Source organism: Mauremys reevesii, linkage group 2, assembly GCF_016161935.1.
Source record: "Mauremys reevesii isolate NIE-2019 linkage group 2, ASM1616193v1, whole genome shotgun sequence".
Lineage (NCBI taxonomy): Eukaryota > Metazoa > Chordata > Testudines > Geoemydidae > Mauremys > Mauremys reevesii.
This window is the reverse complement of record NC_052624.1, coordinates 33791216-33809001: the sequence shown is the minus strand read 5'-3', so window position 1 is coordinate 33809001 and position 17786 is coordinate 33791216. Positions and strand designations below refer to the sequence as shown.

General features: G+C 43.4%; 1 protein-coding gene across 2 annotated transcripts in view; it reads left to right on the top strand.

The window, feature by feature from the left end:
* GAD2 (glutamate decarboxylase 2) overlaps window positions 1-8712 on the top strand; it is a 56322-nt gene extending 47610 nt beyond the window's left edge. Inside the window, exons 14-16 of one of the 2 annotated variants that reach the window (XM_039523758.1) lie at window positions 14-121; window positions 1051-1140; window positions 5859-8712. In XM_039523758.1, coding sequence (XP_039379692.1) covers window positions 14-121; window positions 1051-1140; window positions 5859-6032 — 372 coding nt within the window. In that variant the 3' untranslated portion in view covers window positions 6033-8712. Of the gene's footprint in view, window positions 1-13; window positions 122-1050; window positions 1143-5858 lie in introns of those variants that run through there. The other variant, XM_039523759.1, reaches the window with a different exon arrangement.
* Window positions 8713-17786: the final 9074 nt, after the last annotated feature.

Here is a 17786-nt window from a genome sequence, read left to right as displayed (position 1 = left end):
TTTTTTTATGAAGGGAACTACAGGATTTGAAGCACAAATTGACAAGTGCTTGGAACTTGCAGAATATCTCTATAATAAAATAAAGAACAGAGAAGGCTATGAAATGGTGTTTGATGGAAAGGTATGTATTCTCACTTACTGTAGCTTTAAAATTTGGTGCATTTCGTCAGGAGTTGTGTTGCTACCGATAGGACAATCTGGTTTTGGAGGACCCAAAAACATGCTCCTTACAAAGGAAACTGCTATTGATTCCCATCATTGTGGGACAAGTGAAATGAGGCAACAGTGTGGAGTATTGTAGCTTGCATCACCCAGATGAGAGTCAATAGCCGACTTTTACTGGTAACTCAGATGAAAACAGGCTCTGCATGGCATGCTAGTGCACTGTAGATTCACACCCCAACTTGGCATGCACTAAGTCTCTGTGTGGACAAGCTATGAAAACAGGCCACACCCTACTTTTCATCTGTCTTCTTCTGGCTCCTAAATGTGCAAATTAAACTAGTTTAGACTCCATTATTCTCTCACATTAGTAAGGGAGCTTAATGGAATGTAGGGAAGTGTAACTGAGCACCAGGGAGCTTCAAGGAGTAGAAGAGAATCTAATTTATACCATCTCACACTCACCTCTGACTCTAGCCTATATGTCCAGAGTTATACATCCTACAGTCACACAACAAAATCAAAGTACCCAGGATGCTCTATTAAGTAGGTCATCTACTATAGACGCCTGCTTCTGAAGAGACATTAACTCTATATTCCATGCAGCCTCTTGAAAGGATGGCACATATAGAATCCAGATGTCTCTCTGTAGGGGACAAATGCATAGGCACAGTCGGGGATGTATATCTGGGTCTATTTTCTTTGGGATAAATTGCCTAAAATTATCCCTAATAATGATCCTAATGACTCTCTGTGGTGTGCAGTAATGAAAGCCAATGATTGCTGTCATAACATGATGTATGAGAGGAGAGAAAGGCATGGAATTAATTGCAATTGAGCTATTATGAACATTTTTTGCCTTGTAAGCTATTATTATTATGTGTTTAGCCTCAGCACACAAATGTCTGCTTCTGGTACGTACCTCCCAGTTTGCGCAGCATGGAGGACAACGAAGAAAGAATGAACCGTCTTTTAAAGGTAAATAAGATATGTTGGTTCATTGTATGCAAGGCATGCCCATGTCATCAACATAAAGGCCACAGGTATCTTTAGCTGAAAATGTTTCAAAATATTAGAGATGGGCTTGCACAAGAATCTTGAATAACAACCCTTCAGTCCCCAACTTTGGGGAAGTTCAAACCAAATTTGGATCCTATTGTTGCCAGCACAGAATGCCCGAGGACAGCAACAGTGGTTCGTTGCCCGGTGTGCTTCGCTCCAATAAACACATCAAGGTGGAGAAGCAGACAAAGTTTATTTGAGATCTCAAAGCGGGATGCCAGGAGACAGACATGTCTCAAATCAAGCACACAGATACAAGCCGTTTTTCTCTCTTTATACATAACTTCAGCTAAGCATTCCTATTACCCCCACACTACTCCCCCCATTGCTCCCCCTTACGTTCCCATGTAGCAGGCACACTATGCAGCTAGCAATTACATTAAGCAGGTTAAATCATTCTTGGCAGCAAACAATTCATCTCGTTAGTGACTTTTTCTTCAACTGTTATCTTGTTTTACTTTCCTTGGTCTGTTATTCTGCCCCCCTTAGCCAGGTGCAAGCAGGCCTCATCATTATCTCCTGGCAGTACCAGGGTTGAGCGAGCTGTTGCACATTCCATTCTCGGTTACTGGCCTGCTAGGTTGATTAGAGTTTAAACATGGAGGCACTCTGGGCAAGAATAAAATAACTTTGGTCCATTCAGGCCTAGTACAGATGCCTGATGACACCAACACTATCTTTGTGTATCAGGCTCATCTCTAACATAATGGTTTTCTCAAATTGTAGCCTGCAGAGCAGTTGGTGGTGGTCTACAGAGGCCTGGAAGGTCACATGATGCTAGCTGCTCCTCCTTACTTCTAGCTTCCAAAGAGACTGGAGGCCTGTAAAAAGATCTGGAAGTAAGGAAGAGAAGCCAGCCCAGCTGCCTCCTTTAGGGACCACTGCTATATAAGTGGAGGAGGCAAGGAAACAGGAGCTGTATTTAGGGACTAGAAATGCCAGAAGGTGTTGCAGAGAGGGTGAGAGGTGAGAGAGGAGAACCAGACAGCCTGTCCAAAGGAGTAGGAGGAGAATCGGGCAGCCTGTGCCAGGGCCGCCTAGAGGATTCAGGGGGCCTGAGGTCTTCGTTGGTGGGGGGCTCCCACTGCCGAATTGCTGCCAAAGACCCGGCACTTCGGCAGCGGGTCCCAGGGCAGAAGGACCCCCTGCCATGGGTCTTCAGAGCACTTCGGCGGTGGGTCCCGGAGCAGAAGGACCCCCCGCCGCCGAAGACCCGGAGCGGAAGAAGCTCCGGGGGCCCGGGCCCTGCGAGAGTTTTCCGGGGCCCCCGGAGAGAGTGAAGGACCCCGCTACAGAGGCCCCAGAAAACTCTTGTGGGGGCCCCTGTGGGGCCCGGGGCATGGGGCAAATTGCCCCATTTGCCCCCCGCCACCTCTGAGCGGCCCTGGCCTGTGCAGGGGGATGAGAGGAACAGAACGGATGGAAGGGGAGTTGAAGTGAAGAGCAAGAGCAGACAATGTGATTAATAAAAAACCAAAATATTTGGTGTTTAAAAGAGGGCTGAAAATACACAAAGACTTTCCTAGTGTTATTTCTCCACATGAGCTGCCACGGGGATGTTGTGTGATCAAGAATGGGGCTGTGATGAGGAGGTGGTCCACTAGGGAGTCGCTTTGTCAGGACACCCAGAGCACTGGAGCGGGGGGGGGCGAAGGTATCTAGTTATGTTTTTATAAATTGGAAAAACTAGTGACATAAAGGTGATCGTTTGAACACTTCCAGTGTTATTTTAATTGTTTCTTTCTGCAAGGTAAGTGGGTTTACAAAATGCACCTGTAATTCAGTTCACCCAAATGCTGGTCTGTGTGTTTTGTATTCCATGTGTTTGCCCTTTCTCACCATTTTTCTCTATGGTGCTTATTTGAACCTTGGTCTTCCTTGATGTTAGCAATTTAAATTGCAATTGGTGATCCTAACAAATGTAACAATTTATAATTTGGTTGTGTGGTAGAGGTCTAGCATATGAAAACAAAGGGAAAGTGATTATAACAATATGCTTGAGGATTATGCAGAAAATGACGTGTTAATTGCATTTGTCAGCAATACTGAGTGTTAGTTAGCACACTGGTTAGAATAGCTCTGAGCCATTTATTGCCAATAGAAAGAACGGCTTTGTGCCTTTGCAAGGTGTCATGACTGCCTTTGCGATGTTATGGAACGTCTGCTGATACATGTAAAGTTAAATCCTTGTAAATACTGCTGCTTTTACCTAAAATAGGAAGGTGACAAATCAGATGACGAAATAATCTTGGGAACCTACCTGCACTTCCCTCTGGCATGCCTACCTAAAGGCAGTGGGACTACTCACATGCTTGAAAGTAGGCACATGCATACCTATTAGAGATGGTCAGAAAATGAGTCTTTTTCCCCATCAATTTTTTTTTTAACAACAATGAAAAATTGAAGCTTTCCATAGAAAAATTTAGACTTTTCAATTGAAATATTTTGATTTAGAAGTGCTGCCACGGTGCCTTGTGGGAGTTGTAGTTCAGGTTCACCAAGCTCCTCTATAGGCTGGTCTTCCTGATTCAACTACATCTCCCATGATTAAAGCTATGAGTCTGTTTCCATGACTTCTGCAGTGGCTGGTGCTGGCTCAGGGGCTACCCAAGACAGGCAGCCCCTGGGCCAGCAGCAGCAGTTTGGCTGTGTGGGAGGGGACCCAAGCCTGGGGCATGGGGTTGGGGTGCAGGGCAGCGCTTACCTGGGGCGGGGGCTTCCCCAGCTCCTACCAGCACGTCCCTACAGCTTCTAGGTGGGTCAGGGGGCTCCGCGCACTGCCCGTGCCCGCAGGCACTGCCCCCACAGGTGCCACCCCTGCAGCTCCCATTGGTTGTGGTTCCTGGCCAATGGGAGCTGCAGAGCTGGCACTTGTGGCAGGAGCAGCGCATGGAGCCCCCCGGCTGCCCCTCCCCCTAGGAACTGCAAGTACACTCGGAGCCAGGTAGGTAGCCTGCCAGCAATACCACCACCCTTCCAGCACCAGCAGGGATCCCAAACCACACACTGCCACCACCCCTCCAGCACCAGCAGTGGTCCCAGGGCGAGCACTGCCACCCGCCCCCCACAGCACCAGCGGTGGTCCTAAGCTGAGCGCTGCCAATCCCTCCCCCAGCACCAGCGGGGGTTCGAGGTTGAGCACCGTTGCCCGACCCCTCTCCCCCAGCACCAGAGGGGGTCCCGGGACACCTTGACCCCCACCTGCAGCGCCCCCAGACTGCCCCTCCCAGAGCACCCCTGCCCCCTTCTGCCCAAGGTTTAGTCATGGCAGGTATTGTCTCTTCATTTGCTGATGGGAGGCAGCACATCATGGGATTTCCATGGTCACTGTGCATCATGGGAGATAACATCCATCGGGGGAGCATGGTTCACAGAGAAGAATGGAGACATGAGGTAACCAAACTGCAGCTCCCATGAGGCACTGCAGTGACATATCTAAATAAGAATATTCTGCGGCTTGGACAAAATATTTCAGTTTTCAGCTGAAAACCACAAACATTTCAGGTTTCAGACATTTGTTTTTTCAATGAAAAAAATCAATTTTTTCCTTGAAAAGCAGACATTTTCACGTTTGTTTAGTTGAAAATCCAGTTTTCTGAAGAAAAAAATACAAATAGCTATAGTGTTAATGGAAAATTTTCAATCAGCCCTAATGAATACCTTGGTGAATTGGAGCCAAAGTCAGTAGAAATCTCCCACTGACTGTAATAAGAGCATGACAATGCCACCAATGCCTTTCTGATGCAGTACTTTCATAGAGTCATAGGGCTAGTCTACACTATCACACTACGTTGGCACAGCTTCACCAATGCAACTGTGCCTCTGTAGCACGTCTGGTAAAGGCATGCTATGCTGATAGGAGAGCACTCTCTCTTCGGCATAATACCTCCACGTCAACGAGAGGTGGAAGCTCTGTCAGCGGGAGAGTGTCTCCCGCCGACATAGCACAGTATGGACACTGCTTTAAGCTGATATAACTTGCATCGCTTAAGTTACATTGACTTAAGTGGTAGTGTAGACTAGCCATAGATTCCAAGACCAGAAAGGACCATCCATTCTGACCTCCTGCATAACACAGGCCATAAAAATTCCCCAAAATAATTCCTAGAGCTTATAGTTTAGAAAAACATCCAAACTTGATTGAAAATTATCAGTGACAGAGAATCCACCATTAACCCTTGTAAATAGTTCCCATAGTTAGTTACTTTCATCATTAAAAATTTACCCCTTCTTTCCAGTCTGAATTTGTCTAGCTTCAGCATCCAGCCATTGGGTCATAGTAAACCTTTCTCTGCTAGACTGAAGAGCCCATTACTGAATATTTATAGCCCATGTAGATATGTATAGACTGTAATCAAATCACTCTCTTAACCTTCTCTTTGTTAAGCTAAATAGATTGAGCTCTTTGAGCCTATCATTATCAGGCATGTTTTCTAATCCTTTAGTCATTCACATGGATCTTCTCTGTACCCTCTCCAATTTATAAATTGATCAGTTTACTCTGTGCTGTATTTGGTTTTGGCCAAAAATTAACTTTTTTCTTATTTTGTTTTAGCTTCCTGCTCTTATTTAAAAAAGCAAACAAATTCTAGAATTAGAAATAATTATTTGATATTTGTATCATGCCTTTGCAGGTGGCCCCAGTGATAAAAGCCAGAATGATGGAATATGGAACTACTATGGTCAGCTATCAACCACTGGGAGACAAAGTGAACTTCTTCCGTATGGTCATCTCAAACCCAGCAGCTTCTCATCAAGACATTGATTTCCTGATTGAGGAAATAGAACGTCTGGGACAAGATTTATAATAATCTGGTCTGCGAGTATGGTCCAGAACCTCTAGGTAGACAATTAAGTTGTCACAAATTGTGCGAATGTATTTGTAGTTTGTTCCAAAGTAAATCTATTTCTATATTGTGGCGTCAAAGTAGAGTACAGTTTAAAATCAAGAAACATGCTCCTTTTAAAATCCTCTCTTGAGTTTTAGAATACCTCTTTAATAATTAGATACACAAAAGGCTGCATTCAAACAGATAAGAAATAACAGAAGATATTTGCAATTTCCCCCCAAATTTTAATACAGTTAGTAAATACATGTTTTAGGTTAAAAGTAGTCAGATTGAGTGGTGCCAAATTTGCCCCAAATGGTGACAAAATCAAATGGGGGGGGGGAAGTAAGATACATAAAGTAAAGAAATTGTATGTTTAAAAGTGAAAATATTTTGCCTTTTTCTTAGATTTAGAACAGAATTTCTAATTTATCTATTGCAACATTTCAAATGTATTTAAATACATATAATTTTTAAAAAGGAATATATATATATTAAAATATCCTATTTTGTAAACTATAGATTTTTATTTTATATGGGTTATAAAAAATGCAGGGGCAGAAACTGAAAACTAAACAAGATTTTTTTTTCTTTTAATAGAGGTGCATCAAATATCTGCAAAGATTATTTTGAACCATAAGCCCACATAAATTCTTTAAAAGGTTCAATGCCTCATTTCTATATGTCACATGGATTGTACATCTCTAGAGTTAAATATTGCAAAACCTCACAAGTACTGCAGCTCTTAAAAACTCTTAATAAGAACTACTACAATGCAACAATAGGATGCTATTATTCCTAAATATATTTCTTATGTGGCCTAACCTAAGCAAATGGACAATCAATATACAGTCCTAACCAAGACTGAACTAAGGTTATATTTGTATCGTTTCTTTGTTCTACTTTTAAACAGCCTATCAAAATGGGCCACACTTTACACTAAATACTTGTGTCATAAGCATCTTTGCAAACAGTAATTTATTCATTAGAGATAAAAATAAATTGAAAACTACGATTGACTAGAATTCGCTAAGACCCAGATCCTACTAAATCTCACAGAAGCAATGCTACTTGGATGAATAAGGACTTTTGTATATGTAAAGGTCTCAGGATAGGGTCCTAAGTCAGACGCTCATGTCATGATGGAACCTGAGTTTTCCACATGACAACAGTTTTTCTAAACATCCCCATTCCCAGCACTGGGATAGAGCTGGTGGAAACTCAGAATTTCAGTTTCATGGGAACGTTCAAAAATGTTTGTTCTAATTCAGAATAACAACAACGTTTGCAATTTCCCACAAAATGGAAATTCTGAAAATTTTCATTTTGAACTTTTTTTTCATTTGCCTGAAATTTTGTAGAACTCAATACAACTTTGTGAAAAATTTCAGTTTAGTCAAAACACCTTTTTCAGACGAAAAAAAGTGTTTTGATTAAATCTACTAACCAGCTCTGCATTGAGTTTATCTGATTGAAATTGCTATTAGAATGCTTTGAGATATGCCTAGATACTCATAGCACAGTCATTGTAGAGTCATCCAGACCCATTTAGAAATCATGGGTGCAAAATCCTGCATAACTGATATATTAAGTCATTCATCAACACCAGGGGAGGCACGGAAGTGGAAACTGAGCTTCAACCTCCTCTTCCTCAAAATCTGGAAGAGCTTGGATCAGGACTTCATGGCTCAGACCTGTTTCTATTTATAACCCTAGTTAAGTTTTGGTTGTCGCTTTGACTGGAATCTACATGGCCACTTTCATTTGTAAATCAAGATTGTTTTACTCGCTCTAAAATACTTGAAGAAAACTAGTGCCGAGTGGTTTAATTTGACCTAAAATACATAAATGGGGTATTGATTCGGTGTAATGTCATGAGGATGTGACGTGAGAAGAGGAAATAAATTGTGTCTGTAACTGTGTTGCCTTTATTATATTGATAGTACTGTTTGTCACCTCAGATTGAGGCCGTGCATTTTAGATTTAAACTGTACAGTGTTGCAAATCAACATGTGTTACTGAATAAGCTTGTACAATATATTATTGATATGTCTTTCTTTGTGTGGTAGTACTACTGACTCTTGGTATTGTAAGAGCTGCATTCACACACAAGTCCCTATACTATATCTTTGCTCAGTACTATCCTCTCCTGATCAGCTTGAGAGAAGAACATTCCCCTTACCCCAGCAGTGACAAACTGCGACTTACAAGGCATAATGTTTCAATTAAAGCTTTAGAGCAGATACCAATTCTGCCAATGAGGACTAAAGCAACCTTATCCAAACAGGTCACAAAATTACCAACTGTGTCACTGAAACACTGAGCAGCCGAGCAAATTCTCTTCTTGTTTGTAGCAGAGAAAATGGGGACAAAGAACTAAGTGTAAAAAATAGTACATGGGACAATGGTGAAGGTGAGCAGTAGCCTGGTTACATCTTGCATGTGCAATTCTGTTTTCAAATGCTAAGTACAAACACTGTATTTATTAGTTCTATGTGCCAATCCAAGATATACATTCAGTGTTTCATGAGGACACCAGCATTTTTCCATGTTACTGTGTTTATTGCAGCCAGAAAGATCTACATGGCAACCTCTTCTTCTTGTGTTTGACCAAAGTATTTTCTCGGTGTTGTTGATCTAAACCCAAATAAAAGTGTAAAATGTGGCTATGCTGTATCTGTGTGGGTTTTTTTATTATTATTGGCCTCAAAGTTCCGTGTGAACAGAAAGAAGCACATCTGTCATGTCATCTCTGAGCCAGGCTCATGATGAGGATGGTGATATTTCCTGCTAGCTCTCTTCTGGTTGCTCTTTCTGAATTTTCATTGATAAGACACCTTCTATTAAATGTAGAAGATGTATACTACATAGCAAAATAATTGAAATCTAGTGTCAGACCCATTTGACATAAGCAGAGTCGTATATTAGCCAACGTTAGTATCTACACGGAAACATGCTTGCCGCCATTCCTTTATCTGATCGTTACCAAGGTGGATCCAGCTGTCACTAATCCTACACATGCATTTTTTTCTCTCCCCTATAAAAACATCAGAATTTGTTGCCCTTTGTTTTTTTTATATGTGCCCTTATCCCCCAAATAATGGAGATATTTAATTGTGGCATAATAAGTGCATGCAGTTGGACATAAATCTTTGCTTTTCAGTGGCTCATGCCTCTCCAAAAAACCCCACTATTACACTGAGTGACTTCTTGGATACTAAGCAGACATTCCGGGCATCCTGAATACTTTTCATTGTGGATAGGGAAAGGGAAGGGTGGAAGGAGGCTACTAAAGACAAACAATGCTTCTGAAGTAGTGCTGCCAAAGTGAGATTGTGACGTCTCCTCTATATGCGCCAGTAGCTATTTTCTATTTGCCAGATCATGGGCCAAATCCTGACCTCTTCCATGTATTTTTACTGTTTTTACTCAGACAACCTTATTATGTCAGTGAGCTAAATCAGGACGTCTTTGGGCCTGTGTAGAATGAATGCAAAATGGATGTAAAATGCAATCAAATAGGACTAGCAGCCTTTTACACCCAATTTTCCAATACTTTCATCATGTGTAAATGACTATACAATGAGCATTGCAATGCAGAATCGGGATCATTAGCCTGTTCTTACTCAAGTAAATCTCATTTGAAATACTGGCAATTTTTGCTGGAGTAAGAGTTTCAGGATTTGGCCACAGATCAGAACTGAGCCAAAAACCTGAAGAGTGTAGCATGATATCTAAACACTCATTACACTCACCAGGAGTTAGATTTTTTTTCCACGCTCTGCTCAGGTTTATTGCACCAACTCTGAAGAATTTGACATTTCTCAGCATTTAGCTACCAAAGTGATAGGCAATTTAGACACACCAGAGCAAGATTAGATACAGGCATTTCATTCAACTTGCTTTCATTGAAATCTTCCATATTTTGTTACCTGACTGGGAGATGAGTTGAAGGAATCATATAGGACGCTTCATAATGCATTTCAGTACGCTCAGGAGTTGAGACCTATGCAGAGAAGACAGTGGTTTTATAGTGCTCCACGCTACAAAACTGAGCACTGTGAACCTGATTCGCTTTCATGCAACAGCCCCTTTACAACTCACTGGCAATGTGAAGGTGTCTTAAGGCGAGTGAAGGTGTAGTTGATTGTCAGCGCAGTGTACAAGCAGAGCATAAGAATCAGACCATATCAGAGCAGTGAAGGAAAGGGTGTGATCATCTTTCAGGACAAATGTGGAAGGAATTGTGACACCACTTTAAAAAAGCCACAAAAAGAAAAATAATGAGATCATAAAATAAATATGTGAGATTACATATTGGTACTGGTGGTTTAATTTTGTAGCAGAAAAGCTGGTTATTAGGGAGGGTCTAGTCAAAACTCTGTAGTGAAGTAGAGCGAGACAAAGTAGTTTTAGGGCTAATAATGTATCCTGAAGCTATTAAAACTCTTCATTCAGGGTTGGATCTGAGCAACTTGTTTTGTGACTTTTTAGCATTGTCACATGCAGGGGCAGCTCCAGGCCCCAGCACGCCAAGTGCGTGCTTGGGATGGCATGCCACGGGGGGGGGGGGGGGGAATGGCGCTCTGCCGGTCGCCGGGAGGGCATCAGGCAGGCAGCCTTCGGCAGCGTGCCTGCCGCTGGTCCCGCGGCTTCGGGAGGTCCACCGAAGCTGTGGGACCAGCGGACCCTTTGCAGGCATGCCTGTGGGAGGTCCACCGGAGCTGCGGGACCGGCGACTGGCAGAGCACCCCCCCGTGGCATGCCGCCGTGCTTGGGGCGGTGAAATGTCTAGAGCCGCCCTGGTCACATGCCAGATGAAGGGTGATCTTCCTTCTCTGACATTTTATTATGTTTTCTGAAAAACTGTCCTAATTTCAGTTGCACTTAAAGCTGCTTGGACCAATTTCCTTCTCAGGAAATTGAGTGGTTGGAATACACTCACCTGGCAATAAGGATGGGTCCCACTCAGTGTTCCAGAGGAAGGCAAAACAAAATGGCTGACATATCGTCAGTTTTTTTCTGACCCCAGATTTACCAAACAGTTCATCCATGGGTTGGTGAGCAGGAACTGCCATGTGGGATCACCAGCTGACAGCTTGTAATTTCTTCATCACCAAGATGAGGTCATTTTCATTTCTGTTACAAAAGTGAATTTCTGTATGCTCAAGTATTTTCTGCCCTTACTCTTTTCTTTATCACAAAACCGACAAGGGGAGTATATACACACTGAGCCTCAAATACTGACAAAAGTCAACTGTTTGCAGCATGAGATCATACCTCCCCCAGTAAGAGCAGCTATTTAACATGACTATCGGCACTTATTTTTATGGAATTCTGTAAGGCTCTCAGAAAAAAAAAATCAGTTTATTTAGAAGCTCTGGCCTGAATTGAATCCTGCCCTACACTCCCTTGTTTAGAGAGATTACAGAACAACTTTATTAGCTTCTGGTACTTCCTCAGGTTTCAGATTATTCTGCCTTTTCGTACTTTTTCCCCTCTTATCTATATTGTTCTTGCCCCTTATGTTCCTTCGTCACTTTAATTAGGAATTTAGCTACTAAGTGCCTTAGAAATACAATGCTGTAGGTTAGATTAGCACTTCAGCACAATAAACTGGCGCCTGTATCAGAGAGGCATGGTGGTCACTTCTCCAGGTTCTTCAGGGGAGAGGTTTTGTGTAAGCAAAGAATTATCACAAAGACCCTCCCCAAAAATCCCAAAGCCAAACTGTGGAAAGTGATCCCCTTAAACATGTCATAAAAGAGGAAGAGTTCCATAAAGCTGAAAGTTGAGGCATTTGTTTTAAAGCTGAGCTGACCTGAACTATCTTGATTTGCCTTTCCTCGGCCAATAAGTGCCTCATTGGATTAATCTAACACCTTTGATAAAGTGTTTAATAGTGCATTTCTTCAGCAACCCTTTACATTTCAGACTGATGATAAAATATGCCATAGTCATATATAATCTCACTATATTATAGCTATGTATGGGCTCTACATATGGTGAGCTGATTCATCTGACTGGAATGTTCAAAATCAGTGGTTATAACCTATTTAGGAAGGGTCAAGCGGGTAAAAGGGGTGGGGGGAGTGGCACTCTACATCAAAAATGGCATTACCTGTTTCCCAGTCACTGATAACTCAGAAGAAAATTATTTCGTATGCTTATGGCTCAATGGCCTAACAGATAAAGCACAATCTGGTGTCTGCTACCAAATCATACCAGGGAACCTCCGTACGCACCTATCTATAATATGCAGGAATAAAATAACTGTGTGAGTATGGATATCTTCAGTTTGACTGATATATGCTGCCAGAACTAAAACAGCCTTGTAATTTCTAACCACTATCGCTGACACTATCCCAGTTCAAAAAGTATTGCAGCCAACATGGGAGAATTCTATATTAGATCTTGCCCTTATAGCTAAAGAGGAACTGATACAGAACTAAAAGTTAATGATAGCTTAAGTGCAAGTGATCATGACTTGGTCACATTTATAATGTGCAATCAGAATAAAGTCCAGACCTGTAATATATACACTTGGTGCTTTTATAGGGCCAATTTCACAAAGCTGAAAACAATTATGAGCCAAATCAGCTGGGAGGAAGAATTTAATCAGATAACTGTGAATGCTAATTGTAAATCTTTTAAGAACGCCTGGATGCCAAAAAAAAGGCATAATCCCAGATGTGCACAATTAAGGATGAAGGCTGTGATAGTTAAAAAACAACAACAACTTGGTTTAGCGGGAAAGTGAAGGCAGCTGTAAAAAAAATGTATATACAAACACACACACACACACACACACACACACACACACAGCGAGAGACAAAATGAAAGAAAGAGGAATTTGATAGTAATCAATATAAATCAGAAGTTAGAAATTGTAGAAAATTGATAACGGAAGCCAAGAGACACAAGGAGAACTCTATGGCCAGCAGAGATTAGGAAAATAAGGCTGTGATGCTGTGGTCTATATGGTTTTTATTAAAATATGCTAATGAGTGAATATAATATAACTGGAATATGCTGCATGTAAAAGGTCTCTTGTAAGGTATCATTACAAAGCTTATAATCTACTGAGCATGATCATCCTATTTGTATAAATGTACCACTCTTGTATCTGAAACTAGAAATATGAAATATAACTCTGAGGGCCTATTGTAATTATGCAAAATGTGGGCCATTAATGGTGATTTGGAATCTTGATGACTCCCATTAACCAGGACAATTGTCTGTAGATGGGTGTGTTTTACCTGTAAATCTTCCTGTTTATGTGTGTGCTGGCAAGTGGGCAATGAAGTCTTGCAGTGACATGTGATCATGTCACCTGAACTGGAATCCATCTTTAACCTGGTGTCTTTCCATTGAGAAGGAGGGGGTGAAAACCCAGAGAGGGACAAAGGATTCCCGCCTTATGCAAAAGATATATAAAGGGGTGGAAGAGAACAAAGGAAGGAGAGGAGCCATCATGAAGAATCCCCTAGCTACCACCTGAGTTGGAACAAGAGCTGTACCAGGGGAAAGGATTGTGCCCAGGGCTGGAAGGTGTCCAGTCTGAGGAAAAAACTTACTGAAGCATCTCTAAGGGTGAGATTATCTGTATTCAGTTTGGTTAGACATAGATTTGCGCATTTTATTTTATTTTGCTTGGTGACTTACCTTGTTCTGTCTGTTACTACTTGGAACCACTTAAATCCGACTTTCTGTATTTAATAAAATCACTTTTTACTTATTAACTCAGAGTATGTATTAATACCTGGGGGAGCAAACAACTGTGCATCTCTCTCTATCAGTGTTACAGAGGGCGAACAATTTATGAGTTTACCCTGCATAAGTTTTATACACGGTAAAACAGATTTATTTGTGTTTAGACCCCATTGGGAGTTGGGCATCTGGGTGCTAAAGAAAAGCACACTTCTGTTAGCTGCTTTCAGATAAACTTGCAGCTTTGGGGCAAGTAATTCAAACCCTGGGTCTGTGTTGGAGCAGACAGGCGTGTCTGGCTCAACGAGACAGGGTACTGGGGTCCTGAGCTGGCAGGGAAAGCAGAGGCAGAAGTAGTCTTGGCACATCAGGTGGCAGCTCCTGTTGAGTCTGAACTCTTTATGAACTGAAACTTAACTCAGACTACATGTCTCTGTCTGAAACTTTTAATCAAAAGTTTTGACCTGCGAACTACTCATGACCCTTCCCCTCCCAATAAGTAGCCATCTCCCCTTTTTGTCTTCTCCAATTTGCATTTTAACCTGTTTTATCCTGTAGAATCTTGATTGATTATGCATGACCATTATGATCTGTTAATCACTTTGTTTACTTCTGTGTATAAACATTGATGCTCACCCCTAATAAACTTGCCACACTTACTCCAAAGCTTGGCTCTTAAGCTAAGGATGGTGTGAGCCCGTTGATCAACGAATTGTTGTCTGGTCTCTGACAGATCTCTGAGCCTTATACCAACTCCGCACAAACTCGGGTGCTGGAGAGGTGAGTAGGACTTGCTTTTTACCTAACAATTTGGGGGCTCGTCCGGGATTCCTTCTGGTGCGGTGCCTCTGTCCAGTGGTCAGACCACTCATATACGAATTGGCAGGTGCCACGGGAGATTTCTCCCAGCCAATTCAATATTGAGGGGTCGTGTACTGGACAGCAGGATAAACGCCAGTTGGAGGGCTCCTGTCAGACACCATGGGTCAAGGGACTAGCGTGCCTCTTGAGAGTCCGCTGGGGATTGTAAATAAGTTATGGAATGAAGGGAAACTCCCAGTACAGACAGGAATGTCTAGGAGGAAGTTGTACACACTGTGTGTAAGGAATTGGACTGGGTATACTGCGGTATTGGCCGACCCGGAGATGAGGTGGTGGCTCTTTCGAACAGGCTGCCTTAAGAGGAGTAAGGAGCCAGATCGAAAAAGACCATCCGGGACAGTTATGTTACTGGTTTTGTTGGGACACAGCAGCAGAGCTGTGGAAATCTTTAAAGATTATGGCAGTCAGGTATTCTTCCGAGAGTGAACCCCCTCCATGTTATTTCGATGAAGGGTGTAAACCACGGCGTGTTTTAACTCGTCAGTTGGTCCCCACTGCACCTGCCCCTATTCCTCAGCGAGGGGACTCTCTCCAGGGCGCAGAGGGGAATCTGCAGGACTCCAAATTGGAATCTCTGCAGGGTGATAAGGAGGAAATGGAGGAGCACACCCCGGGAGGAGTAGTTACTAGGCAAAAGATCAAGCAGATGCAGCAGGGTGCACACCTCTCCTGAGGATAGTCAAGAGGCTGCCCCTGCCAAAACTTTTGTGAGTAGAGAAATGCCTTTACAGGTGCACGACCAACCTTTTGTGAACAATAATGGTGAGATACAACATACCAATATTGTGGAATATAAAGGATGGCTAGAATGGGACTTGAAAGAATGGGGACGGTTGTCAGGGACCTTTAAGATCATTGAACTTTTAGAAAGATTGTTTTTAAGTCATAATCCTACTTATACGGATGTAGATCAGTTGTTAAGCAGAGTTTTGACCGGAGAGGAACGTAGTAGATTGTGGATGGCAGAAAGGACAGGGGGGGATAGCAATGTGGTTAATACCACTTGGATGGATAGGCGGATCAAGCCACTGGCTGGAATCCCTAGACTGGAATCAGCCAAGGCTGAATCAGCTGCGGATAGATCGAGAGCGATTGTTAGAGAGACTCAAAGAAATGGCTCGCCGCCTAATCAGGCTAAGTTCATGCAGATTCGCAGGAATCTGATGAGCCACCCAGAAAGTTCTGGTCGAGGCTATTGGAGGGGGCCCGAATGTTCACTCAGATGGATCCTGAGAGAGAAGCAGACCACCCTACTCTTATTTCGTTTTTTGTGAATCAGTCAGTAACCCCTGTAAGGGATTATTTCTTACAGTTTCGCCCTGGTTGGGGAGGTGAGTCAGTCACTTCAGTGTTGGATGTAGCTGATTTTGCATGGGAGAAAGGAAGGGAAAGCAGCAGAAAGAAAGAGAAAAAGGAAGAATATAAGTTGATGGCTTTAGCGTGGTATTCGAGGCAGAAGGGATCTCAGGGTGCTCGGGAGAGGGTCCTGGCAACCCCAGCCACCAGGAAATTGCTTTCAGTGCGGCCAACCCGGTCACTTTAAACGTGAAGCCCCCGGGGGACGCCCAGAGGGTCCGGTCGCATCCGCAGATACTTACACCCGCGACGAATACACTCCTGCACCACCAACCCAGCCCGGTCCTCAGGCCTGGATCAACTACGGGCAACAGCAGCAGCTGCAGCGAACTCAGCCTTCTCAATGACGCGAAGGCAAAAAAAGTGAAGGTCTTATTAACTAAATGTCTATAGCCGGCTCTTTCCTCACTTTCTCCTCCCAGCAAAGAGCCTCATCTAACCCTTTCAGTCCAGGGACTGCCTGTCTGTTTCCTCATTGATACTGGAGCTACTTTCTCTCTTTTAAATCATGCCCCTCTCCCTGGCTATCCTCTGAGGTTAAAACTGCAACTGGGGTGGAAGGCAATCCACAGTCTCTGGGACTCACTTTGCCTCTAAATGTTATTTATGCTGATAAATGTTTTTCTCACCGTTTTCTTTTTTCCCCAGCTTGTCTGATCCCTTTGATGGGCCGGGATTTACTCTGTAAGCTTGAGGCTACTTTAACCTGCACTCCTGAAGGGGTAGGATTATTGATGACAGTGTTAGGAGATTCGGCCCTAACTCAGGGTAATTGGGAAACCCCCCCCTCTCTCTCCCCTGACCTCACTGACTTGCCTTCAACCCTCTGGGGAATTTCTGACACTGATGTTGGCCTGCTCCTTTCAGCAGAGCCAGTAAGGATTCAAGTGAAGCCCTCCTTAGCCCCCCCGTCAGTTCCCCAATACCCCCTGTCGCTGGAAGCTCGGGAAGGCATCCGCCCCATTGTCGAGGGATTCATTGCACAAAAGCTAGTCCGCCTCAGCGCACTCCCTGTAATACCCCTATACTGCCTGTAAAAAAGCCTCCTAAAAAGGACGGAGACCCTATTCGTTGGCGCTTTGTACAGGATCTACGGGTTATTAATCAGTATGTGGTTCCTCTTCATGCAGTAGTTCCTGATCCAGCTACTATCATCAGCCAAATCCCCTGGGATGCTGAATGGTTCACTGTTATTGACTTAAAATCAGCCTTGTTCAGCATTCCTGTACACCCAGACTCTCAATATCTCTTTGGTTTCACCTGGGAGGGACAAAGTTATGTCTGGCAACGACTTCCTCAAGGCTACAGAGACAGCCCCACGACTTTCAGCCAATGCCTCCGCCACGACTTGGAAGGCTTCACCAGTCCGCAGGGATCCACGTTAGTCCTATGATGACATCCTACTAGGTAACCGAAGAAGCCGCCCTCCGCATCGATGGTAAGGCACTTTATTATACCTACACACCAGAGGCCACAAGGTAGACCCTAACAAGATTCAGTGGGTCTCACAGAAGGTCCGATATCTGGGCTTCCTGTTAACCCCAGAGGGGAGACAAATGGACCCAGTCCGCATAAAGACTATCCAAAACTGCCCTCTGCCAAACACCAAGAAACAACGGTTTCTTAGGATTAATTGGCTTCTGTCGACCTTGGTTGCCGTGCGGGAGTTGAGCAAACCGCTCCACCGACTGACTGCTAACCTTGCTCCTGACCCTTTGCAGTGGTCCCCAGACACGATTCAAGCCTTTCAGTTACTCAAGGACAGTGTGGCCTCCTCCATGTCTC